This window comes from Trachemys scripta, chromosome 2, assembly GCF_013100865.1.
Source record: "Trachemys scripta elegans isolate TJP31775 chromosome 2, CAS_Tse_1.0, whole genome shotgun sequence".
NCBI classification, from domain to species: domain Eukaryota; kingdom Metazoa; phylum Chordata; order Testudines; family Emydidae; genus Trachemys; species Trachemys scripta.
Genome location: NC_048299.1, coordinates 89,038,565 through 89,064,745, shown reverse-complemented (window position 1 = coordinate 89,064,745; position 26,181 = coordinate 89,038,565). Strand labels below are relative to the sequence as shown.

General features: G+C 44.4%; 1 gene segment (V, D, J or C); it reads left to right on the top strand.

Moving 5' to 3' along the window:
* The first annotated feature begins 13,127 nt into the window (after positions 1-13,127).
* On the top strand, positions 13,128-13,767 carry LOC117871727. The segment is given in 2 exon segments: positions 13,128-13,294; positions 13,406-13,767. Coding segments are annotated over 2 exon segments (405 nt in total).
* Positions 13,768-26,181: the final 12,414 nt, after the last annotated feature.

The window sequence follows — 26,181 nt, the reverse complement described above, 5'->3', positions numbered from 1 at the left end:
ACAAAGCAATGGGTGACCAGAGACACTGGGAAGTGAGAGAATGAGGGAGAATGGGGTGGGGACAATAAGTAACTGGGGACAGGGCAGGGTAAAGTGAATAGGGAAGGTGAGGGGAAGACATTTTCTAGGTGGGAACAAACAGCAGTTTGCATCTCCACTGGGAATTTTCAGCACATGTCCATGGCTGGAGCTGTCATGTACACAGAATACAGGAGTTTTCTACTCAGTTTCAGTGGCCATACATAAAAAACTAACTTGGCTCCTCTGAGTGCACGTGTGCCATACTCAAGGAGTTAAGACAAGAACAGCAGCAAAATTTATAGCTTACAACTCTTCATTCTAAATGTTAGAAGGGCACAGGAAATCTTGGGGGGGGTTTCCTTCCCATGGAAAAGGGCCTGATCCTCATATTCATCTGCACTGCACTCGGGGCAAGACTGAGCTTGGTGACAAAGGTGGCTGGATGCCATCTCTGTGCCTCCATAATGCTGGGGTCAGCTAGTGGCTTGTTTTGCTCCCACTACACCTTAGCGCATTTAGTTGTGCCCTGCTAGGAATGGCCCAAAGGAGCCATTGTGGGAGTTAGGGATCACAGTAATGCAGTACCTCCCTCTAGCCACGTCCATTACAGCAGAGTGGAAATGGAATACCTTATCCTAGGTTCCACAAATTCCAGCCTGTCCTGAGAAGGGATAGGTTTTTGTTCACACTTATGTCCTCTGATAGCTCATTTCACCATGAATCACCTTTGACCGAGAACTTTTAGTTATCATTACAAATAAGCAAATGAAACTGGTTATTGTATTATTGATTGATGTGTGGGGATCCTTTTAATATCAATGGATTATATATGGTACTCACTCACATATAATTTAGAGAGTCATACATGTGCACTTCACTTACAGACACTGTTCAGAATGTCCAATATAGATTAATATCCATTCAAGTTCTTGGCATGTATGTTAAGGAAACCATTTGGTCCACAACAAATCATGAACATGGGACATTTACAGAAGTGTGGTACTTACATATTTATTTCCAAAGAATTCATTAATGTGTAGTTAAGATTCATAAAAACAGAGAAGTTTGAAATGGAAAAGACCTATTACAGCATCCAGTCCATCTTCCTCCTAGTGCAGAACTATTCCATAGGAAGTACTTTCTAGTGTTTTGTCTGGTCTAGTTTTAAAGGTCTCCAAAATGGGGCTTCCATCATCTCCTTTGAGAGAAGATTCCGTGCCTGATTGAGATCAACGTCAGTAAATTTTCTTGATATTCTAAGTTTCCCATATTTTCACTGTCCTCACTGGTGTCAGCAACTCAACCCAGTTTTGAATCCTATGCAAGTTTTGTAAGTGTATTGTGCACGCCATACTTTGCATCAGTAAGGAAGATGTTTGGCGTTTCTTTTTTCCTGCATTAAAGATTGATTAAAGCACTTTGAAATCTCCAAAGGAAAGGTTCTCTATCCTGCAAGATACTGAGCTATTTCTAAAAGGCAGTGGGTGCTCTCATCATCATCTGTAGGCACTAATGAGAGATGAAAGAGCTCAGGGTTACTTAGCGCTTTACAGGATAAGCTCTGTCTGAGCAAAGTGCTCAGTTTCTTTTTAATAGTTCTGACTTATGTACAGAATTCAATCAAGTCATAATAAGATTTCATACTTGAGTTGGGTGACTGTTTTCCTTCTAGTCCCTTGATCATTATACCGGCAATTATGTAATGTATATTTTGAAAAAAATTATGACCCAGTCCTCAATGCAAAGTTTTCCCACTGTGCTCCTTAAAAAAACCAAACACACACACACACACCCCTCAGAATTTTCAGAGGGCTGTAGCAAGATCTGGCACATGGACCTGGGCATTAGCAGCTAAGATTTCTCAAGTCTACCGTTTTCAGAATGTGCTCCTTGCTGTAACATGAAGCAAATGGCAAAGGGAGAAAATGATACAGTGACACAACATTTTTAACTGAATTAATATTTAACCATTAACACCTTATTTGTGAAGCTACAACTTGAGAATAAAAAGTTCATACAGCAAATCCCCCCCTCCCCCCACTCCTCATACCACAAACATCCTTTTAACAAAACAGGATGTGTCGCTTTTCAGCTGCTTCATCTTCAAGACAGGAAACCAACAAATTGCCATTTAAACATCTACCAGGTTTGGATTCCAATTACTTCACCATTATTGTAATGCGCTTTTTTTGTAAACAACAAACAAAACCAAGTACACTGAGAGGAATCTTTTCCCACATTTTAGTATTAGCAATGGGATTTTCATTTTACTGTTGGTGGGATTTAAAGCCATGAGGCCCTGGCCTTGTGAATTCCTGATGCTTGTAATGGGAGATGAAGATGCTCAGCACCTTACAGGATAGGCCTTTTCAAGTTTCATCCAGAGCCCAGTGAAGTCAGTTGAAGAACTCGCAGCCACTTCAATGAGCTTTGAATCAGGCTCCCAGACATCCGCAACATACCCAACACTCACTCTTTTGCTGGGGAACTACTGAACTACAACTTCTGTAAAGGGGCTCTCTTCAGATGCCAAAAAGAGGGCTGATATTGATTCTTCAGAGGCAAGATTGTTTGGTTGGGAATATTGTATATTTACAGCATTCATTATAGTGTTTCCATCCTAGAACTGCATGTTTCTATATAAACTAAACGGTAAAAAATAAAATCAGAGAACCCTATAAAAATCTATAGGGTTCTCGGCCTTTTGGTAAAAATAAAATCAATTTAACAGGATATAAATGTGTATGAAAATAAGTGCACAGCAAATGAATTACTATAATTCAATTTTCTTGTTTCAATATAACTGAGCTAGAGGAAGAGGAATATTATCAGACTACCTGAGGAGTTGATTCTGAAAACAACCATCTATCCTGAATAAATCGAGTTCAGTCAATGAGACTATTAATGTGAGTCAACTTACTCGAAACCTTCCTCTCCCTTGTACATCCCCATAGAGTCAGAGGTAAGTTAGCCCTTAATTAACGATGCAGGGCTCAGACAACTCTCATCACCATCAAGAAATCCATAGGGAGGCTCTCAGTCTCATATAAATGTCCACACTCATCCACGTCCAGTACATCCCTCTCTCTGAAATCATTCCTGGTCTCATGGTTAGAAAATGGCGCCTGTGTACAAACTATGATTTTTAAATCCTTGGAATTCAGACCAAGTTTCTCCAGGTGACCAAGTTCAGGCTCCTAAATTCCTTTAGGGATCTGGCCCTAACTCCCTTTCCCCAGCTAGGTCTGTTCAAAGACAGGTTATAAGAAGTTTGTGTTGATGGAAAAAGGTATATTCCCCCTACCCCGCCCGACACACACACTTACAAAAGAGGGATAGAGAAGGTAGCACTCCATCTATATACTTAACCGCTATGCTTTTGAAATATGGTATATTTGTTGCTATGTTTCTTTGGATAGCGTGCAAAGTATATTCACAATGTTACAGATTTTAAGGAGTTCTCAGAATAGTTTATTGTAAAGTTTAATGGGTTAAATTCAGCCCTTTGAAAACGGGCAAGGACAAGGTTTATACAGAACTTACTTCTCACTTAAACCCTCAAAATAGGGCTTACGTGTAAAGACCTTGTTCTGGCTCTCTGCAGAGACGAATGTCACCCAATAAAAGTTACATACTCTTGTGGAGCGTGGGGAATACACACCAACAGATACCCAAAGGGAAACTCACAGACTAGATGTATAAATAAATAAAAATATGTGGAGATATATCTATCTCCTAGAACTGTAAGGTATTGAATCCAGCCCCCTGCCTTCACTAACAGGACCATGTACTGATTTTGCCCCAGATCCCTAAGTGGTCCCCTCAAGGATTGAACTCACAAGCCTGGGTTTAGCATGCCAAGCTCAAACCATTGAGCTATGCCTCCCCCCCAACAGAATTCACAAACAGCATATGAAACCCCTTGTGAAACAATGGGAATCTACTGATGAGGTGAAAACAAAGAGTTAATCCTTGAGGCATCTCTGAGTTTGGATGATGCAAGAGTCAAATTAAGTGCAAGGACAATGTGTTTATTTAAGAGATTACTGATTTGTTTTCCTTGATAGATCTATAAACTTGTGACGACTCTGAGTTAAGACTGAACGAAAAATTCCCGAGTAAGTTCTCACTAGGAATTGGGGCTTATTCCAAAGCTCATTGAAATCAATTGAAGAACTTCCCATTGACTTCAATGGACTTTGCATCAGACCCTTGTCACTGCTTGAAAAAGTTCTATTAGTTGCCTATTTTCATGCTGAGAGCATTATTCTTGATCAAATCTGCTGATTTTATGTTTTTTTTTTTTAAAAGGGAGTGCAGAGAACCTCAATACCTGCAACTATTATTATAATAATCATCTGATACTCTTTTTCAAAAGTTCTAAACAAGGCAGCAGTCAGAAGAGTTACTGGATAGCATGAGAGAAGGTTAGTAGATGTTCATATCTCAAAGTGTAGCCTTATGAATTTTTATATAAGGCAAACGCAAATCTGTATTGCTTTGAAATACCTCATCAGTCACTTCCTCTACTCAAGTGACCCCACCCTTTTTCTGAGATCAGAATTCATATTTCTTTCTCTCTCAGTAGCAGGTTCATCATAAGCTAGTGAGAATGTTACTATTGCAAGTTTATCTTGTTGCATCAGTAGTTTTGTCTTGCAAGTTGCTTTTTACACTCTAGGCTTCTCCATGTAGACATGTTATTGAGCAATGATTGGAGATCCTCCATGTTCATTCAATTTCAGATTAAATGGTATTTGTCTCTTTTCTCTGCAGATGGAGAGGCCCAAGTACTGGTACATCTCAACTATCAGTCACCAGGGCAGAAAATAAAACTGCATGAATTGACTGTCATGTTTCTGGCATAACCCTTAGTAGTGCTTATATACACTGGTATCAACAGAGACCTGATGCAGCTCTGGAACGGATTCTCTGTTTTTCATCAGAAAAAAACGGACTTTGACCAGGATTCTGAGACGGGAAAGTTTGAGGCAGAGAAGCAGCTCTCCGAGTCGATCGGTGTCCTGATGGTAAAGAAACTAGCCAAGAGTGATGGGGCTACCTATTACTGTGCTGCTTGGGATCACACAGTATTACAAAATCATTCATTCTGTACAAAAACCTACTTTGTATTCTCAGCAACAGCCTTTCGAATGTAAGAAACCACAGTTACCTCCTAATCCTGCTTCTCATGATGGAACCAGGTGCAAAAACACCTTACTGGTTTCTGCAACAAGAGATAAAAGCAACAGAACTGTTGCTCGCACATGTTTTGCGAACAGTAAGATCCCACCTGTTTCTGCCAAACAACAAGACTAAGTAGTTGCACAGGGCAGCTAAATAGTCAGGGCAGCAAAATTTTCAGTTGTCTCTAGGGGTGACTAAGGTTTGATACGGGTGCACATTTACCAGTTTGCATAAGGGAGCTGACATGACAATTGAATTAGGTCAAGATTGGACATTGCTTGAAGCAGGAAGGACAGGAAAGTCAGTCCAGGGCATTCAATCCAATATGTAGATCTAATGAAAAGTCTTCCGGCTGCTCACAGTATAGAGAGCATATACTGGTCCACAAACTCATTTTAATACTTCCTATATATTCCAGTAATCTTTGTGCAGTTAGTTACTCAAGTGCTCTGGAAACTAGACTGCTAATGTAAAATATGTTGTATCACTGCTAGAGTAAATAGTTTGAACCTTTTTCCTGTTTCTAATTAGCATTTTACCTGGGAAGAGCTTGTTAGTCCAGCAGATGCCTGCTCATGAAACCACAAAATTCAGTTCTAAAGAACCGTTTCATATTTAGTTTGTGATACCAGTTTGGTGATCAGATGAGATGTAATATAAAAGTTACTCTCCTGGAGCAGATATTTCTTTCTAGCCAGACATGTGAATGCACCTTACGAGCAAAGAGATGATCAAAGTCCCTGCCCCACAGAGCTGATACCCTAAACTGAGAGGAGTTACTAGAGAAATGTGGATTAATGCTTGGATGGATAATGAAGGAAGGAAAACAAGGACTGAAGGGATGTGACATCCCCTCTTTAAAAAAAAAAAAAAAAAAAAAAAAAGGCACCAAGAGGAATTAGGTTTTGAAGGCCCATGGGAAAAGTGCATTTTGACAGAATTTTGAAGGACGGCAATATGGTGAAAACATGACAGATTAGATCAGGGTATAATGGTATAAATGTAAACTAGTAGTGCTATAGTGTAGAATGTTAAAAGCAATTGTCATATGCTTTAATGAACTGGAGGGTATGGAGGTGTGTGTGTACTCATGCACACTATCCTCTAGTTGATCATTCCAGATTTGCTCAACTATGTGACTTAGGCCCTATACAGCTAACCAAATTCCTTTGTGGGGAATCATGCTGTTTTATTCTGTGTTTAATAGAGAAATGAATTCTCTGTTCACAAAAATGGCTCTTGAAATATACAGAACATCACCTTCTTGGTGGCCCTTTGATCACTAAATGAGAGCTGAACAGAGTTCTTCTCTAGTTCCAGTAGAGTTCTCTGCAGTGAATTAGTCCTCACTTCAAGACAATAAAAACAAATATTGAAAAAAAAAGGTTGCTTGTAAATTAATTGAACAAGACACCTTCAGGAATAAAATGGCCCTTTTTCAAAGCTGGGATGAAACTAAGTGTCCATGAACAAGGTCATCTATTTCAGTAGAGGACATTAGCACACAGATGTATTAGAACTGTTATGAGTAGCGAGATGTAAAATGGCCAATTAAGTAGGAGAAAAATGGAAGAATTTAAGACTGAAAAATACACTACAGCTCAATTCTTCCAGATGCTCAGTGTCTCCAGAAATGTTGTGAACACCATCAACTTCCACTGGTTTCCATGCAATCTGAGGGCACTGACTCATTCTCTCCATCAGGAAAGGCTGAGCAGCTTCTCTGGGCAAGTGATAAGTGAATGACAAAGAGACAACTACAGTGTTAACTGCACTGTCAGCAGCTCTTCTCTTCCCCCCTCTTGTCCACCACCTTCTCATTCAATTCTCCAACAAATTCATTCATGCTTTCTTCCATACTGTCACACACCCATGGAACAGGCCCCTCGTCTCATATGGAACATCACTACCTTCTCCTCTGCAAGATTTCTATTCCACAGGATGTACAAGAAATTTGCTAACAGAGAATGACTGAGCTTTAGGGGTGAGCGAGGAGAAAACAAAACCCAGTGTATTTGTGCATAAACAATGACATGGTAAAAAATATAAATAAAGGGGTTTTGATGTTTCCCTTTCCTACAAGCTTGAGAGTTGACTCCTTTTTTTAGGCTGTCAGCAGCATGAGGCAGGACTTTGTCTCTTTGTTTTCAACCTGGGGCCCAGATCCAGAACAGTATCTCAGGTAGCTGCTGTAATATAAGTAATAAACAACAGTAATAATAATCAGCACTGATCCTGAAACACACCCAAGGAATCGATTTGACGCCAGTGCTAGGGTTGACACTCATCCAAGGTAAAAGTTGTCATACTGAGCAGCAGTAACTCTACCTCACCTTACAATAAATCTTCTACAGCCAGTACCACTTAACTGGAGGTTACCTAAATGAGTCACTTCCTCTCCCCATCTACACATCTCTCTCCATTCAAGACCATCATTTACATTCCTTGGCTGGAGTTTAACAAGAGCAGCAAGAATGTTGCCATTAGAGACTTTTTTTCTGGCTCTGGTTTGCTCCTGTAAGTGTGTTGCTTGCACTTAGGATGACAAAATAGCAAGTGTGAAAAATTGGGACGAGGGTTTGGGGCCGGGGGGGAATAGGCACCTATATAAGACAAAGCCTTGAACATCAGGACTATCCCTATAAAAATCAGGAAATCTGGTCACTCCACTCACACTGTTCTCCGCCTACATTGGCACATGACAGCAGCAGCTGGAGAGCCTTCACATCATTTCAGGTTTATGTTGATATTTTTTCTTTGTTTCTCCACAGATGGCTCCTCACAAGTGCGTCTGACCCAACCTCAACTGTCCATCACCAGGGAAGAAAATAAAACCTTACGAATTGACTGTCATGTTTCTCTATCAGAGGATTTTGGCAAGGCTCCTATACACTGGTATAGACAGAGACCTGGTGTAGCTCTAGAGCGGATTCTGTTAATCTCAACGCAATCTGAATCGAAAGGAAAGTTTAATGCTGAAAAGAAGATTGGCCAGTCTACGTGTACCCTAACCATAAACAAAATAACCTCCAGTGACATTGCTACTTACTATTGTGCCTATTGGGATCACACAGTGTTAAAAAACTGTAGACAGCCTACACAAAAACCCACTCTGCATTCTGAGCCACAGCCTTGAGTGATGGAGGCCACTGTCACCTCTCTAAAAATTCCTCTGAGCCTGGAGCCAGTTGCAGAAACTCTTTATTGGCTTTATTGGAATTATTGGTCTAGCAGAACAGGTGGTCACCTAGGGCACAAAGCGGAGTTAGGCACCCAATCCCGTTACAAGTCAATGGGAGTTGCGTGATTAGCTGCCCCTTGCCCTGTAAAAAACAAAAAATCTTCCTGCTGAATATTAGGTGAAGCCAATAGTCAGTAGTTGTCTGTGTGGGTTATTGGGTGGAGATTTATCATCAGTCTAGAGGAGCATAACACTTGGGGTGAAAAATCTGGCTCTAGAGAAGGAAATAGGGCCAGGATCTCACCCCCATAACTGCCTGACACGACAATCTCCCAATCCAGACATCATTCTTCAGCTCAAACTGGAAGCAAGTGAAAGTAAAACTGGAGCATTGGACCCAGTGTGCAGGTGCAATAATCTACCTCCTTATAACTCCCCAGTCACTGGGGCTCATCCTGCATAGTATCCTCCTCAGGGACAGAGCCTCGTGTTAGTGTCTAGAGATTCCAGTTGTGGATCTCAGTGGGCATTGGGTCAAGGCCTAAGTGTCTTTTCATTGACTTCAATGGGCTTTGGATCAGACCACAAGTCACCTAACGGCACTGCAAACCAGCCTGGCCACTTTACATTTTCTTATTACTCTGATGGAAACAGGAGTAAGTTTATTTTGGTTGATTTCTGCTGTTTAAATTAGCCCTGAACCACAAAGAGCTTATTGGTCACTTTATAAGAACCACAGAGTTCTGTTCTGAAGGACCAACCTATCTTTAGTCTCTGAAGCCAGTTCAACAGAAAACACATAGTGTGACAGCAGGTTACACTCTGCTTGAACTGATATTATGTTGTATAATTTCAATCTTAGCATGAATGTTCAGGGAACGTCACAGAGTAAGAGTCCCTGCCCCAATGATTTGATAGTCTAATGGAAGTTACTAGAGCAATGAGGATAAAGGGAGTCAGGTTCTTCAGAACCCAAGGGGAAAGCATGTGATTGCAGATGATATTTGAAAGGGCAGAAGTGGAAACATTGCTTATTGAATGATGCTAAAAAGACATAAGAAATGGAGCTACAGTATAGGAAAGACATCATCGATTGGATTAGTTCTCATCACAAGGAAACAAAGAAGTGTTTAAGAAAACATGAGGTTATTTGTAAATTAATTTGACAAAAACATCATTGTAGAGTTGGCCCTTGTTCAAAACTAGGACAAAATTGACTGCAAATATACAATTGCAGATCCATCCTATCTCAGTAGAGGGCATTAGCATACAGATATAACAGCCACTGTACACCACTCTACTTAAAGAGCAGAGGGCTAGTATCACACTGAAATACGAAGCGATATTCCACTACTTCACATCTGGGAAACTCAGCGAGAGCAGGATCCTGGGAAGTGCTTTATATCTTCAGAAGGGTTCTGAGTGCTGTACTGGCAACAGCACCCCTCAGGGCAGCACCTCCCATGTTCAACAGGTAAAGAAAATAATCCCCAAGAAAATTAGTCTTCACTGTGCCATCAACATGGCTCTGCCTGTCTCTTTATCTTTGTAATTAGTTACAGTCATACCTTTTTAGACTGAAGATCTTTGGGACAGTCACTCCATATATTGCTATGTATAGTAACTCACACACCATCCGGACACAGGCCTCTTGGAACCACTGTAATATAATTAGGAGACCAATCCTTCCTTACCTAGACTTCCATGATGCAATCTACACTGGTCTAAAGATAGCGGAAGAATTTGCTTCATGACAGATACTTTTATCAAAGAACATTAACTTCGGAGCAGTTTCAGCCATAACTCTACTTATGCTAATTTAAGATATGCAGCCAGCAAAACCTCATCCTATGTTAACTAAGTAAGTCACTTCCTGTCCTCAAATGCACCTCTCTGTCCATCCCAACACAACAGTCACATTTCTCATAGATGCGGGTCCAAGCAAAACCTGTAAAACGTTGCTGCTCCACATCATTATTCTGGCTTTCGTTTTGTCTTGTACGTTTACTTTTTTACTCTTTTCTACACAGTTGTACGTTACTGAGTAACAATACACCATGCTCCAGATTCATGTTAATTTCTGGTTTTCTTTTCTTGATCTCTTTCTAGACGGATGTGCACAAATACATCTGAGATCAACTCAGTTGTCCATTACCAGGGCAGAAACTAAAACTGCACGTATAGATTGTGAGGCTTCTGGCATTCAGAACTTCGGGAGTGCTGTTATACACTGTATCGACACAGACCTGGTGAAGCTCCAGAACGGATTCTGTACATCTCAACTGTAAAAGTTGAATTTGACAAAGACACTGATAAGAAGAAGTTTAATTGTGAAAAGAAGCCCGACCAGCCCATCTCTACCCTAACAGTACATGAAATAGCTCCTAATGATGGAGCTACCTATTATTGTGCCTATTGGGATGGCACAGTATTAGAAAGCCATAGACAGCCTGTACAAAAACCTCATTCTGAATACTGAGCCCTGGTCTACACTACGGGGTTAGGTCGAATTTAGCCGCGTTAGGTCGATTTAAAAATGACTGTGTCCACACAACCAACCCTGTTCCATCGATCTAAAGGGCTCTTAAAATTGACTTCTGTACTCCTCCCTGACGACGGGAGTAGCGTTAAAATCGACCTTTCTGGGTCAAATTTGGGGTAGTGCCGACGCAAATCGACGGTATTGGCCTCCGGGAGCTATCCCTGAGAGCGCCATTGTGACCGCTCTGGACAGCACTTTGAACTCCGATGCACTAGCCAGGTACACGGGAAAAGCCCCGGGAACTTTTGAATTTCATTTCCTGTTTGGTCAGCGTGGCGAACTCAGCAGCACTCAGCAGTACAGGTGACCATGCAGTCCCCCCAGAATCACAGAGCGTAGAATGTTTCTACACACCCTCTATCATCTCCGTCCCTGAGGTTATCACAGATTAAAAGGTGAAAAAAACCGCACTCGCGATGACATGTTTTTCGAGCTCATGCAATCCTCCCGCACTGATAGGGCACAGCTTAATGTATGGAGGCATTCAGTGGCAGAGGCCAGGAAAGAATTAAGTGAGCGCAAAGAGCGGAGGCAGGACGTGATGCTGAGGCTAATGGGGGAGCAAACAGACATGATGAAGCATCTGTTGGAGCTGCAGGAAAGCCAACAATATCACAAACCTCCGCTGCATCCACTGTATAACTGCCTATCCTCCTCCCCATGTTCCATAGCCTCCTCATCCAGATGCCCAAGAACGTGAGGGGGAGGCTCCAGGCACCCAGCCACTCCAATCCACAGGATGGCCCAAGCAACAGAAGGCTGTCATTCAAACAGTTTGATTTTTAGTGTTATTACAATAAGTAATGTGGCCTTGTCCTTCCCTCCTCCCCGACCCCACCCGGGCTACCTTGTCTGTTCTTTCTTTATTAATTAATTAAAAAAATAAAAATGAGAATGCATAATTTCAAAACAATAGTTACTTTATTTCGAAGGGGAGAGGGTGGTTGGCTTACAGGGAATCAAAATCAACAAAGGGGGCGGGTTTGCATCAAGGAGAAACACACGCAACTGTCACACCGAAGCCTGTCCAGTCATGAAACTGGTTTTCAAAGCTTCTCTGATGCGCAGCGCACCTTGCCCATGACAGCAGCGGTGGCAGTGAACTTAGCGGGCTCTATGCTTGCCCTGGTATGGTGTCTGCACGGGTAACCCAGGAAAAAAGGCGTGAAACGATTGTCTGCCATAGCTTTTACAAAGGGAGGGGTGACTGATGACATGTACCCAAAACCACCCGTGACAATGTTTTTGCCCCATCAGGCACTGGGAGCTTAACCCAGAATTTCAATGGGCAGCGGAGACTGCGGGAACTGTGGGATAGTTACCCACAGTGCAACGCTCTGTAAGTCGATGCTAGCCACGGTAGTGAGGAGGCACTCTGCCAACTTAATGCGCTTAGTGGGAACATACGCAATTGATTGTATAAAATCGATTTCTAAAAATCAACTTCTATAAAATCAACCTAATTTCATAATATAGACATACCCTGAGCCATATCCCATCAAATGTATAGAACTACAGCTACCTCCCTGATTTTGCCATTTGGCTGTAGAAACTCCTCACTAGCTTATTTAAAAAAGACAAACAAACAAAAATGCAACATGATTAATAAAAATCTTTATTGTGAAGTAGTTAAGGTCACCACACATATAAAGTACCTGATTCAAAGGCAGAAAAACCAAGTACCCTGACCACAGCTCCTGTAATACCACTGGTAGGGGGTGGAGGTAAGTGTAGTGTTCAGTGATCAATCAGTGTTAAGGGGCTTGCAGAAGATCTGCTTTTTTCTGTGCCAGATTCCAATTGGCTATTCAATGCCCCATCCAGACTCTGTCTGGGAATCTCAGCCTTACAGGCACAATCCCCTATACCACAGAGGGAATACTGCTGAAGGCTTTTATTCTAGGGAAAGATTAATCATTAACATAGAAACACGCAGTGATTTGTCTTCAATGGGATGTCAGCAAAGCATTTAAGATTAAGCCTGGGCTTAATGCAGATGCTTTCCTGATTAAAGGCTTAAATAAGAAAGTTGGGGGGGGGGTCTACTGCACCAATCAACATGAACCCTTCATTGTCCATCCTCTTAAGAAACAATGGTGTGTTGGGTCCTAAGTTCACTGGAACATCTGCATCATACTAGACTTACTGCTGAAACTCATGATGGCTCACATGGAACTGACATACCTACAACCCACAGAACTCTTCTCAGCTGCTACTTAACTGAGTCACTTCCTCTCCCCAAAGGCACTCGGCCCTCCATCCGAGATCCTAACTTACAGTCTTCTGTTTCTGACATGCAGCTCAACTGAAGCCAGTGAGAATGTTACTGGTGCAGGTTCTTATTGTGGCTTCAATTTGGTCATGTAAGTTGGTTTTCACTCTAGTTTTCTACAAATATGCAGATTACTGAGCAACAACCAGAAAGCCTCCAAATTAATGTTTATGGTATTTTTTTTTCCTTTCTTTCTTTGTAGATGGAGCTGCACAAGTACAACCGACACAAGATCAGTTATCCATCACAAGGAATCTGATGAAAACAGTAAGAATTGACTGTAAAGTTTCTGGCATCAATTTTGGTGATGCTTATATACACTGGTATCGACAGAGACCTGGAGAAGCTCTGGAGTGGATACTCTACTTTAAGACACAAACTGAAAAATCAAATTTTGACAAGGAGAAGTTTAGCATTCACAAGACAACTGAAAAATCCACCTGTACCCTAACAATAGACAAACTAACCTACAATGACACGGCTACCTATTACTGTGCCTATTGGGATCGCACAATGTTAGAACGCCATAGACAGGCAGTTCAAAAACCTCACTTTGTATTCTGAGCCACAGACTTTCAAAAGTGTACAAAAAAACAAAACAAAAAAACCTCCACATACATAGTTGCCTTCTTAATCTTAAATCAGCTGAAAGCACGAGTAGATACTCATTTTCTCTGAGCTAGATACAAGACCATCACAGTCTGCTGAAGATCCCGGATTGGAAGAGAAAGCAAGTTTTCCAGGCCTGTGAGAGAAGGCCATTTATCAAGAAGATGATATTTTGCCCCCTGCTGACTGAACAGCAAATCAATGACTGGAGAGGGCTAGTAAGTTACCGGAGTGGTCATAGGCGCTGGAACTAGGGGTGCTGCTGCACCCCCTGGCTTGAAGTGGTTTCCATTATATTCAGGCTTTACAGTTTGATTCAATGGCTCTCAGCATCCTGACTATATACAAATTATTAGAGGGGTAGCCGTGTTAGTCTGTATTCACAAAAACAACAAGGACTCAGGTGGCACCTTAAAGACTAACAGATTTATTTGGGCATAAGCTTTCACGGGTGAAAAACCCACTTCTTCAGATGCATGGAGTGAAAATTACAGATATAGATATTAATATATATTGGCACATGAAGAGAAGGGAGTTACCTTACAAGTGGAGAACCAATGTAGAAGGCCAATTCAGTCAGGGTGGATGTGATCCACTCCCAATAATTGATGAGGAGGTGTCCATACCAAGAGAGGGAAAATTGCTTTTTTAGTGAGCCAGCCACTCCCAGTCCCTATTCAAGCCCAAATTGATGGTGTTACATTTACAAATGAATTGTAGTTCTGCAGTTTCTCTTTGAAGTCTGTTTTTGAAGTTTTTTTTTATTGAAGAATGGCTTCTTTTAAATCTGTTATTGAGCGTCCAGGGAGACTGAAGTGTTCTCCTACTGACTTTTGTATGTTATCATTCCTGATGTCTTATTTGTGTCCATTTATCCTTTTACATAGAGACTGTCCGGTTTGGCCACTGTACATGGCAGAGGGGCATTGCTGACACATGATGGTATATATCACATTAGTAGATTTGCAGGTGAATGAGCCTCTGATGGTGTGGCTGGGTCCTATGATGGTGTCGATAGAGTAGATATGAGGGCTCTAGGGATGTGTCTGTGTAGATTTGTACCTGTGCTGTAGCCGGGAGTTTCTTGAGCAGATGGTGTAGTTTCTTTTGGTACTCCACAGTGGGATCGGAGGATATGGTGTTGGAGAGTTGCCTGGCAGTCTCCTGAACATAATCCGACCTGTTCATGATGACTACAGCACCCACTTTGTCAGCCCCTTTGATTATAATGTCAGAGGTGTTTCTGAGGCTGTGGATGGCATTGCGTTCTGTACGGCTGAGGTTACGGGGCAAGTGATGTTGTTTGTTCACAATTTCAGTCTGTGCACATCTGTGGAAGCACTCTATGTAGAAGTTCCAATCTGTCATTTCGACTGTCAGGAGGAGTCCATGCAGAATTCTTCTCGTAGTGTTAGTAGGAGGGTTCCTGTAGGTCAGTGCTCTGTTCACTGGTGTGTTGAAAATATTCCTTGAGTTGGAGACGGCGAAAGCAGGCTTTCAGATCACTGCGGAACTGTATCATATGCATGGGGATGGTGGGGCAGAAAGAAAGTCCCCAAGATAGGACAGAATCTTCTGCCGGGCTAAGTGCGTGGTTGGATAGATTAACAATACTGTTGGGTGAATTAAGAGTACCACTGTTGTAGCTCCTGTGGCATGTAGGAGTTTAGATAGTTTACTCTACTTTTTCCTCTGTAGAGAAGTAAAGTGTGCGTTGTAAATAGCTTCTCTTGTTTTTGTAAAGTCCAGCCACCTGGAAGTTTGTGTGGAAGGCTGGTTTTGTATGACAGTCTCTAGTTTTGAGAGCTCATTCTTGATCTTCTCCTGTTTGCTGTACAGGAAGCTGATCAGGTGGTTCCTCAGTTTCTCTGAGAGTGTGTGACACACTCTCACCATAGTGAGTGCAGTATGTCGATTGCAATGGATTTTTTACCTTCAGGTGTTTTACCCACAAAAGCTTATGCCCAAATAAATCTGTTAGTCTTTAAGGTGCCCCCCACTCCCCGTTATACACAAATTGTTCCAACCCCTGGGGCTGATTGTTGGAAGTTTGCCATGGCCAGAAATATCCCTGACTGTCTTGATGCTTAACAATTTTTTTTTTTTATAGAGGAAGGAAATCACTAACCAGGAGTGCGGAAAAATTCAGAAAAATATTACCAGGCTTCTGAAACTTGCTGACAATGGAACTGCCTCCACGCACCCCACCCCCCCCAGACCCCAGACATTGTGCCACACATGCATAACACCAAGATGCCATTGTCACCAGGAGACGGTTTTGCATGATACAGCCATTGGGATTTATTATAATGCGGTCTCCCTGCAATAGCACTGTAATACTAGTATTGGAATAACCGTACTACCGTGTGACAGGTATAGAAAGAAGAATATGTGGAAATATGTACTTGAGCTTGCTAAACCTGTAGTCCCAGATCAGATGCCCTTCCACCATCAATGCAATAGTTGCACATTTAAATCCCCCCCCATGCTTGGTTCACACATGGTGGGGAGGGTGGGGAGGTTGGAGGAAGGGGGACCAGGGGACTGGTATGGTTTCCACCCGCAACTGAAGCTAAGGCCACCCTGTAGCACATAAATATCCTCCATAACAATAGTTTTATTGGTTGTAACCCAGAAATCTCTCCCACTTATGCTGCAATTTCCCCCCATAGTAACAACAAAGGTGGCAGCAGTGGCCACTTCCCAGCTGCAGCTCTGGCTCCATTGGTGCTTCCTCTCCAGTGCATTCCCTGGGCCCAAACAGATTCTCAGAACGTGGACCTAGGACATTCCCCAGCCCAGCTGGCCACAGAGTCTGTTCCAGGATCTAGTCCAGGTCTGGGCTCTTTTCCTGCTCCTCTGCCACCAGAGAAACCGGTGGAGCTACCGTCATTCCCTCTACACCAGTCTAGAACTCAGACTGTCCCAGCTCAAAAAGCCTGTCATGCAAGAAGGGAGGCTCAGGATAGTGGTGAACACCCAGTTAATCTCCTTAGGGTAAGGGCAGGTAGATCGGCCACTGCTGGACTTTTGCTTGGCATCCTTTGCCTTGTGATAGGCACCCAGAAGGGTTTTGATTCACTCCCAACATTGGAGAGCCATCTGCTGTATCCCCTCCTCTGCCAGCCTTTTGGAGATGCTCTCGCACAGATGCTTCTTTCAGGTGCACCTCCCAAAAACATGTTCTTTGTCGTGCTCACACCAGAGAGCAATGAGAACCCTGATGTTTTGACCAGCCAGACCATGCTGGGACAGCATCTTCTCAAGCTGTTCGAATGAGCTGAGCAGGGAAGAGATGGAGCAGGCTGGATGAAATGAAGGGTTAAATGCTGACTGGATATATAAGCCAGTACAGGTGAATGGGAAGTTTGTACTGTAGATAGAAGGCCAGAAAATACAGCCACGGGGAATTGTGGGATGGCATAAGAGGACTATCAAAACCTGAGCTCCACAACCTGGGATTCAGCTGCAACCCCACTGCAAAGTAGGCAGCTTTGGTCCTACCTCAGAGCTAAACCCAGGTTGAAATCTACACTCCCAGCCAGACAAGCAAGCCCAGGTTCAAAACACACATAAGCCTGGGCATAAGGGTTTTGTGAGAGGAGGAGAGAGGGGTTGTGACTAAAACCAGAGTAAGAGCCAAGGTAAATCTTGAGAGACAACACACCCTGAAAGATGTAAATGTGCTGGCAGCCCCAGGCACCTTTCTACAGCAGCGTTCCCATACTTCCACCAGTGGAACTGACCCAGGGGTAGCAACTGAGAGAAATTTTAGGGAAAAAAGTCTAGTGTAGACAGATGAGGCTAACTGACATTTGGAAAGTGACCTGGGCAGAGCTGAGTGGAAGTTCCATTCCATCATTTAATGAAAGGTAAGAAATCCATGACCACTGAAGTTGTCACTATGCTACTCACTGTGGCCTTGGACTCCATGGCACCAGCAGGGATACACTTCAGATCCTTCTACTGCCAAGAAGCACAGCCCCCACTCCAAAAAGCACAGCCCCCTCCACTTGGGCTAAAGAAGACTTTTCTTTACCTGCTACCAGGACTGGATTTATGCCACATAGCTGAGCATTTGTGGTATCATCCTTGTTCTTTGCACATATACACTAATTAATTAAGTTATCACAGTATCTATCAGGGCTCTTAAGATCATTCGGAGGAACACAGAGAAGAAAAATCCTGACTCTCATACCACAGTCTGGTGGCCCAGTAGCACCAGTCAATAATTTCTGGAAGTGCAATCAAGCAGAATTAAAGGTCAAGTGGATCCAGAGATGACCCTTTCCAAAACAGGCTGTTTAAATACAGAAACTGCTACCCAGTCCCTGCAGTTTTTTTGTAACTCATTAGTAGATAAAGGAGTTTCTTGGAGGAAAGCTATTGTGCATTCGAAGTTTTATAAGAGAGGGTGTAAGGATTTGAGGGTGGGTTCGAGTTGGTTAGGAGAATACTGAGAAATTAAAGTAATTCATTATTAGCCACCCTACCCAGGAGGAATTGGTTCCCTTACCAGTTCCAAACTCATCCCCACAATCCCCTCCACTACCAACTCTGATCAGTTCTATACTCAGTCTCCAGAACCCCCTTCCCAACACCTCTTTGTGGGGTAGGGTAAGAAGTTCATATTGGTTTTTCAACTACAAAGGTTGAAAAGAGTACAGTGACTCTTCAGATGATCTCTGGCCACTGTATTACAATAATTTATAGATTCTCCAAAGTGCAATGTATACATATGTCTTAACATTAATAACAATTAAATATGCTGTCAAAGGGTAACTCACCATCAAAATTTCCCCATGTGACTGGCAAAGTCTTCTTCTCTGGTTCCCCCTGCCAACAGCCACTCCAGCTCTGCTGTGGTCTACTCCTGGTGCCTTGGCCCCCCACCCGGTCACATTAAGTCCCACCCCTTCCAGGGTTACAGAGAGTCACACAAAACAACAGTCCAATGACCTTATGTCAGATCTTCAGCCCAACTTGGGGCTCAGTAACCCTTATGCCCCTTATCTCAGGGGGCTTTTATGCCACTTTCCTTGGTAGCCAGTAGGGGCACATGGGCAAGTAGGCAGGCAGGCCTGCCTTCTACTCTGGGTTTCAATCCAGGAACCCAGTAGCAAGCCCCTACAGACAGCCTGTTCCTCCCAGCTAGCATTCATCCTTAATTCTCCCTCCCAGTCCTACCCAGCTGAGCATAATTCTAAATTAGGCCTGGCCCACCTTCCAGATACAACTGGATTCACTAATTGCTGTCTGGCACTGGCTCAGGTTAACTCTTTCTTTGCCAGTGTGTGGTATACACTCCATCACATATGGTATTTAATATCTCATAGGTATGTGCTTATAATATATCTTTAAAATGAAACCTTGTGGCAACATTTTACCTACATATTTGAAGCAAAATTACACACCTGTAATTAAGTGTACAAATGGCCTTTTTCGAAAGACAGGATAAGGTCAGTTATTAATGTACATGAGCATGTGCTATATCTCAGTAGAGGGCAGCACTAGCACACAACTTAACTGACAATGACGGGTTTGCATCCCAGTGACTATGTGTACAACTGAGAGAAGACGGCAGACTCAGATTTGTAATGGGAGGGAGAGTGCTCCTACACAGCCACCATGGACATCGGTGCTGGTCCACGTGAGCAACTGAGCACAGATACAGGCACCACTATCAGCACTGAAGCATGCTAATAACCAAATTACATATTCTCCTAATATGCCTGTGCCCAGGGGCATGCACAAGTGGGGGCAAGCAGGGGCACACCACTGCAGTATTCTTCTAAAAAAATATGCATTTACGCTACTCCAGCGCTGGTGACTAGCCACTGTTCACTGCCACAGCCCCAGCCCTGGCCCCTGACCCAGTCCCTGATCTAATGTGCCCGTTCAAAAGTGGTCAAATTTAAATTCCTGTGCGTGCCCCTGGTTGCTGTGCCTGTAAAACAAACCAAATTAAAACACCTGACAGATGGTAATCACATAGTATTCTATGCAAAAACTACACAAGTTTCACTGTACTTGCGTTCACTTCTGCTTTAGTATATGTGGCTGCATCATCTGGAGGACACAATCCTTGATTTGCAAACATTTTTACCCCTCCAGATTGTTTAGGAAAACAGATGAGACTTCAGCCCCATTCCCCCTCCTGGGATTTTAGCTTCTGACCCTCTGACTACATACATACATAGTTTGACTCTTCTGAAAACTTACCCCACACATCTGCAGGCAGGAGACCTATCATTGGATCCTGCTTAAACAACCCATTTCCTCTCCCCAGCTGCACCTCGCTCCCTGTCTCTCCATCTGAGGGGTTATTTCATAGTCCTCTGTTTCAGGTATAACCCAACCAGTGAGAATGTTACTGCTACAGGCTCTTATTGTGACTTCAACATGGTCTTGTAAGTCATTTTTCCATTCTGTTCTTTTCTACATGTACCCATTCCTTCAGCAACAAGACACGTTCCAAATTCCTTTGACTTCAGGTTTATAGTATCATTTCTCCTTTTTTCTTTCTAGGTGGATATACGCAAATAACTCTCATGCAAACTTCATTGTCTATCACCACAGCGAAAAATAGAAGTGCTTATATATGGTGTAAAATTTATGGTGAAAATTTTAATTTTAACAGTGCTTATATACACTGGTATCGACACAGACCTGGGGAAGCGCCAAAGAGGATTCTGTATATTAGATCAGAATCAGCTGTTAAGGATGAAGGCTTTGATAGCAAAAAGTTTGAAGCTGAGAAAATTGGTTCTACATCCACCTCTAATCTCAGAGTACACCAACTAACCCAAGAGGATGCTGCTACCTATTATTGTGCCACCTGGGATCGCACAGTACTAGAAAGCCATAGACAGACTGTCCAAAAACCCACTCTGCATTCTGAGCCAAGTGTATGAAACCAGATACATCCCTTATCCTTCCCCTCTACTTGGAACCAGCTGCAGAAACTCCTGACTGGTTTCTGCAACATGACAGGAAGAACAACAGTATAGAACTGCAGTTTTGAACTACATTTTGTTTCAAATCACCATGACACCTTTTAGAGCAGGTCAAAGTTGTTTTGACGTATAGTTTATTCCCCCCCCAAAAAATGCAATTTCAGTTTGACTGAAACTATTTGCAAATTTAAGTGGAATTTAAAAAAAAAAATTTTTTTTATCCAGCTAAACTATTTTTAAAGTTGAAATTTCAACATTTTCAAATTAAACATTTTGATTTTTCATTTTGAAACATTTCGTTTTCAAATTTAGTCAGATTTAGTTAAAAAAAAACACCGAAAAGGTACAACCGTCCCCAAAATAAAACATAATGAAACACAAAACAAACAAAAAAATGCTTTGGCAAGAACAAAAGGTTTAATTCAATCTGTTTTTCCTTTTGGTGAGAAAAATAAAAATAGGTTTTATTTTGGGTTGAGCCAAAACAAATTTTGGAGGGGATTTTTCAGACAGTTACACACATGTTTAACTTTAAGCATCTGGATAGTTGACCATCTCTGTTGAGCAGACAATCATCTATGGCAGCAAAATGTTGCATATGTATAACGGTTTGTGCAAATGAGTATTGGTTGGTAGAATGGCATAATTGTTTATAAAAGCCCTAGTCTGAGGCTAAGCTGTCTGAGGGCTAGTCTACACTAGAAGCACTACATCAGGGCAGATGCTCCGATGCAGCCGTATTGCCCAGGTGGAAATTAATAATTCTGTCACAAAGGAGTGAGGCTCTGAGGGCTGATGAGGTAGTTAGAGCTGTGGCACCAGCTCTGCTCCCCCAGCCCCAGAAATATATTGAGTTTGCCTGAAAAATAGTAGTAATGCTGAAGACCTGCTGTTCCTTCAAAGCAGAGCTGTGATCCCTGAATAAGGCGACAGCCTTGCCTTGGCTTCACAGCTCACAGGAGCGTTGACTACAAAAGATGATGATCAGCAATTCCACACACAAGAGGACCCACTCATCACTTCACACCATTCTGGTGGCATAGCTGGCTCTGAGGATTCTCCTTGTGTAAGAACTACCCCCGGGTGGCAAAGCACCAGCATGGCAGGTTCACCACCACCTCCTCCCCACTGTGGCTGATGGGGAAGCTTCTGGGAGGAAGTAGGCATGGAAGGAGCACCTTGGGCTCAGCAATCCCCAACAGTTGGAAGTCCCCTGGGGCTCATTGAACAGTGGGCAAAATTCTGCTCAATATTACATCTCTTTCTTGAACATGTGGTGTAATAAAAGGCAGAATCTGGCCTAGAGAATAATGTCAACTACAGGAATATCACTGTTGGATGTATAGTAGAATCACCAGCTTATTAGAATTATGCCAAATTCTGACACCAGTTACAATGCCTGAGCCAGCAGTGGTCTCGCACTTCTGTAAGTAGAATCAGCATTTGGCCTATAATGGTCTGTGTATCTTTCACAATAGGATCTCCTCTATCCTGGTACAGCACTGGAATTACAAACTTCATACTTCATGTACTTTCCTGGCATGAACTGTGCACTAAAAATCACCTCATCTATGTGTTGTTTTTTTAAATCACTGAAGAGTGATTGATACAACGTAACGTCACAGAAAATTGTCAGCTACAGTAAGAGAAACCACCTCTCTTCATATTTCAGTACTAGCCTATTCAAACTGATTCCCAAGAGTTTTACTCCTTCATCACCATAAAGGAATACCAGAATCTTGAATTTGTATTTAGCTAACCTGAGCTGTTACTTTGTTCAGTCTTCAAGCAGGAATTGCATGCAATGTTTATTATCATAGAGAAATGCAGATACACAGAGCAAATTAAGTGAAATGATAGAAGCAAAACCAGTGTTGCATGTACAGTAATTGGCTATTGAGACCTGCAGGCAAATATAAAGTAGATTACTCAACGCACAGGATCACACATTATAGCAAACCACCTTGGGAAACACATACACATATTGTCAAGTATCAGGGGGTAGCCGTGTTAGTCTGTATCTACAAAAACAACAAAGAGTCTGGTGGCACCTTAAAGACTAACAGATTTATTTGGGCATAAGCTTTCGTGAGTAAAAACCTCACTTCTTCGGATGCATAGAGTGAAAGCTACAGATGCAGGCATTATATACAGACACATGGAGAGCAGGTTCGCCACTTGTGAAGTAACTCCCTGCTCTCCATGTGTCTGTATATAATGCCTGCATCTGTAGCTTTCACTCTATGCATCCGAAGAAGTGAGGTTTTTACTCACGAAAGCTTATGCCCAAATAAATCTGTTAGTCTTTAAGGTGCCACCAGACTCTTTGTTGTTTTTGTACATACACATATTAAAACATACACAAGAAATCATTAATATCAGGGTTGGAAGGGACCTCAAGAGGTCATCTAATCCAACCCTCTGCTCAAAGCAGGACCAATCCCAGATCTCTAAATGGCCCCCTCAAGGACTGAACTCATAACCCTGGGTTTAGCAGGCCAATCCTCAAACCACTGTGCTCAAACCATACTCTCGCCCTTTAGCTATTCTGCAATTAAAAGCTACCAGCATGCAATAAAAATCTAAACATTTCAAGCCTATCTATATTGTAATGCAGCTGTCTCAGGGGTGAAATATAATGAGCCTACACAACAGCTTGGACAGGAAGCGAGGATTACACCATATCCAACTGAAATGCCAGGGGGAAGTTTAGGTGAGCAGAATGGAAGTACTCAAATAGGAATTTGACAAGGACACTAGGGCCCACTTCTTCCAGGCTTATGGGTGTCTAACACCAATTGAAATTAATTAGAGTTAGGCATAGAAATACTTTCAGCATTGGGCATAGGCTCCTATTCTTATAAAAGGTTCCATGGGATCTTTAACATAGGCATGCGCAGCCTATTTCATTAGGGTGTGCACCCAGGGAGCCATGCCTTAGCCCCACTCCTGTCCTAGTTCCACCCCCATCCACTCCCTCCTACTTCCCGCCCCCTGACTTCCCCCCTCAGAACCTCCAACCCCTCCTGCTCCTTGTCCCCTGACTACCCCCTCCTGGGACCCCCTGCCCCTAACTGCCCCCCAGGACCCACCCCCTATCTAAGCCTCACTGCTCCTTGTCCCCTGACTGCCCCCCTAGGACCCTACCTCCTACCTGTCCCCTGACTGCCCCGACCCTTATCCACACCCAGGGCCAGTGCAAGGAAGTTTCACGCCCTAGGCGAAACTTCCACCTTGCGCGCCCCCCCCCCCGCCCTGCGGCAGCTAACCCCCCCCCACCATGAAACACCCCCCCGGCAGCTACCCCCCTCGGGAGCCATGCGGCACCTCCCCATCTCAGCTCACCTCTGCTCCGCCTCCTCCCTGAGCATGCCGCCCCCACTCTAATTCTCCTCTCTGGCTTGCGGTGCCAAACAGCTGATTGGTGCTGCAAGCCTGGTAGGCGGAAGAAGTGGAGCGGCAACCGCGGGCTCGGGGAGGAACAGTGTAAAAAAATAAAATAGGGGGCATCGCTTTTTGGGTGCGGGCCGGAGCCGCTGGGGTCAGGTTCAGGGGTGTTCGGCTTACCCTGCTCGGCTGGGGCTGGGCTGGAGTCGCTCAGCTGGGGACGGGGATGGCACCCCAGGGCCCGAGCCAGAGCTGCCGGGGCCAGGGCCGGAGGTGCTCGAGTCGGGGCCAGAGCCGTGGGGCCGGGCCAGCGGTGCTTGGGCAGAACTGGGGCCAGTGCCCCGGGGTCCGACCCAGGCCGGAGCCAGAGCCACTCGGGCCGGGACTGCAGGGCTGGTGCCCCGGGGCCGGAGCTGGAGCTGCTCGGGCCAGGGCTGGGGCTGGGGCTGGGGCCGGGAGTGCTCGGGCCGGCGCGCTTGGCTGAAACCGGGGCCCCGGGGCCCGGGCTGGAACCAGAGCTGCTCGGGCCGGGGCCGGGGGTGCTCGGCTGGGGCTGGGCCAGCACGCTCGGCTGGAACCGGGGCCAGTGCCCCAGGGCCCGAGCTGGGCTGGAGCCAGAGCTGCCGGGGCCAGACTGGGCCGTGCCTCCCCGCCCCAGCTTACCTGCTGCTGCTGCTGCCCACCCGCCCCTGCTTCTTTTCAGACTTCCCGCGAACATCTGATTCGCGAGAAGCAGGGGAGGGGGAGAAGCGGGGGGTGGAGCGTTCAGGGGAGGGGAGGAGAGGGAAGTGAGCTGGGGGCGGGGTTGGGGTGGACAGCTGTCTTAGGCGTGGGGCCCAATTCAGCCGAATCGGCTGAATTGGCCTAAAGCCGGCCCTGCCTCCAACCCCTCTCCACACCCCTGCCTCCTGACAGCTCCCTCCCAGAACTCCTGATTCATCCAACCCCCCCCCAGCTCCTTGTTCCCAGACCACCCCCTCCAGAGACCTCTCCACTAACTGCCCCCCCAGGACCCTCCTTGCTCCCTGTTCCCTGAGTCCCCTGACCCCTATCCACCCCCCGCCCCCTGAGAGACCCCAAGACTCCCATGCCCCATCCAACCCTCCCCTGCTCCCTGACTGCCCCCTCCAGAGACCCCCCCCGCCCCTAACCACGCCCCTGGGATCCCACCCCCTATCCAACCCACCCTGTCCCCTGACTGCCCCCACCCCTTATCCAACCCCCCTGGCCCCAGACCCCTTACCATGAGATGAGGCTCCTAGCCTCCCCACGGAGCCAAACACTGCCCCACGGGAGCACGCATCCCCGGCCCCCAGAGCGCTGCGTGCGGCAGCAAAGCTCATGGGGAGGGGCCAACGGCTTGCTGCATTCGGCCGGGTGCTCCGGCCCGGGAGCGCACCCCGCGGCTTGTCGCGACGGGAGAAGGGGGCCATTTGCCCACCCCTGCATTAGGGAGTGCCTGGGCACACCCGACACACCCTGTCCGCACGCCTATGATCTTTAATGACAGAAAGTTAGCATGAGCTTTCTCTTACATTTCATTAAAAAAAAAAAAAAAGGAAAAAAGGAAGCATGTGAGCAGGCAGTGATCTTCCCAAGAAAGGAAGAGTTTGTGTTTTATTTCCAATGCCAGCACCTCCTGCCTGTTGCGATGGAGGGTTCTGGTGTGGAGTTTTTGAGAGTCAGACATGGTTTGGCCCTTCCCCAGTTTTACTGACTAAGAATTATTTTAACATTAACTATTTAAAGTTTGTATGCTTCAACTAATCAAGACGTATGACTGTGTAGTTCTCTCGTGCAGGGTGAAGAGAATGCAGTGAGCAGTTTGTTTTTGGTTAGTGGCTCACACACTGGGCTGACACGTGTCCCCCTCACACTCTTAAATACATTGAAAGCTCTTTGATACAGTGAGAACGACAGCACTTCATCTCTTCTGCTCAGGACTGGGCAGCCTGCTCCCACCTTTTTCTTTCAGCATTTGAGTATTTGTCACTCAAGACTGAGCAGCATTGACTTCTTCTGCTTT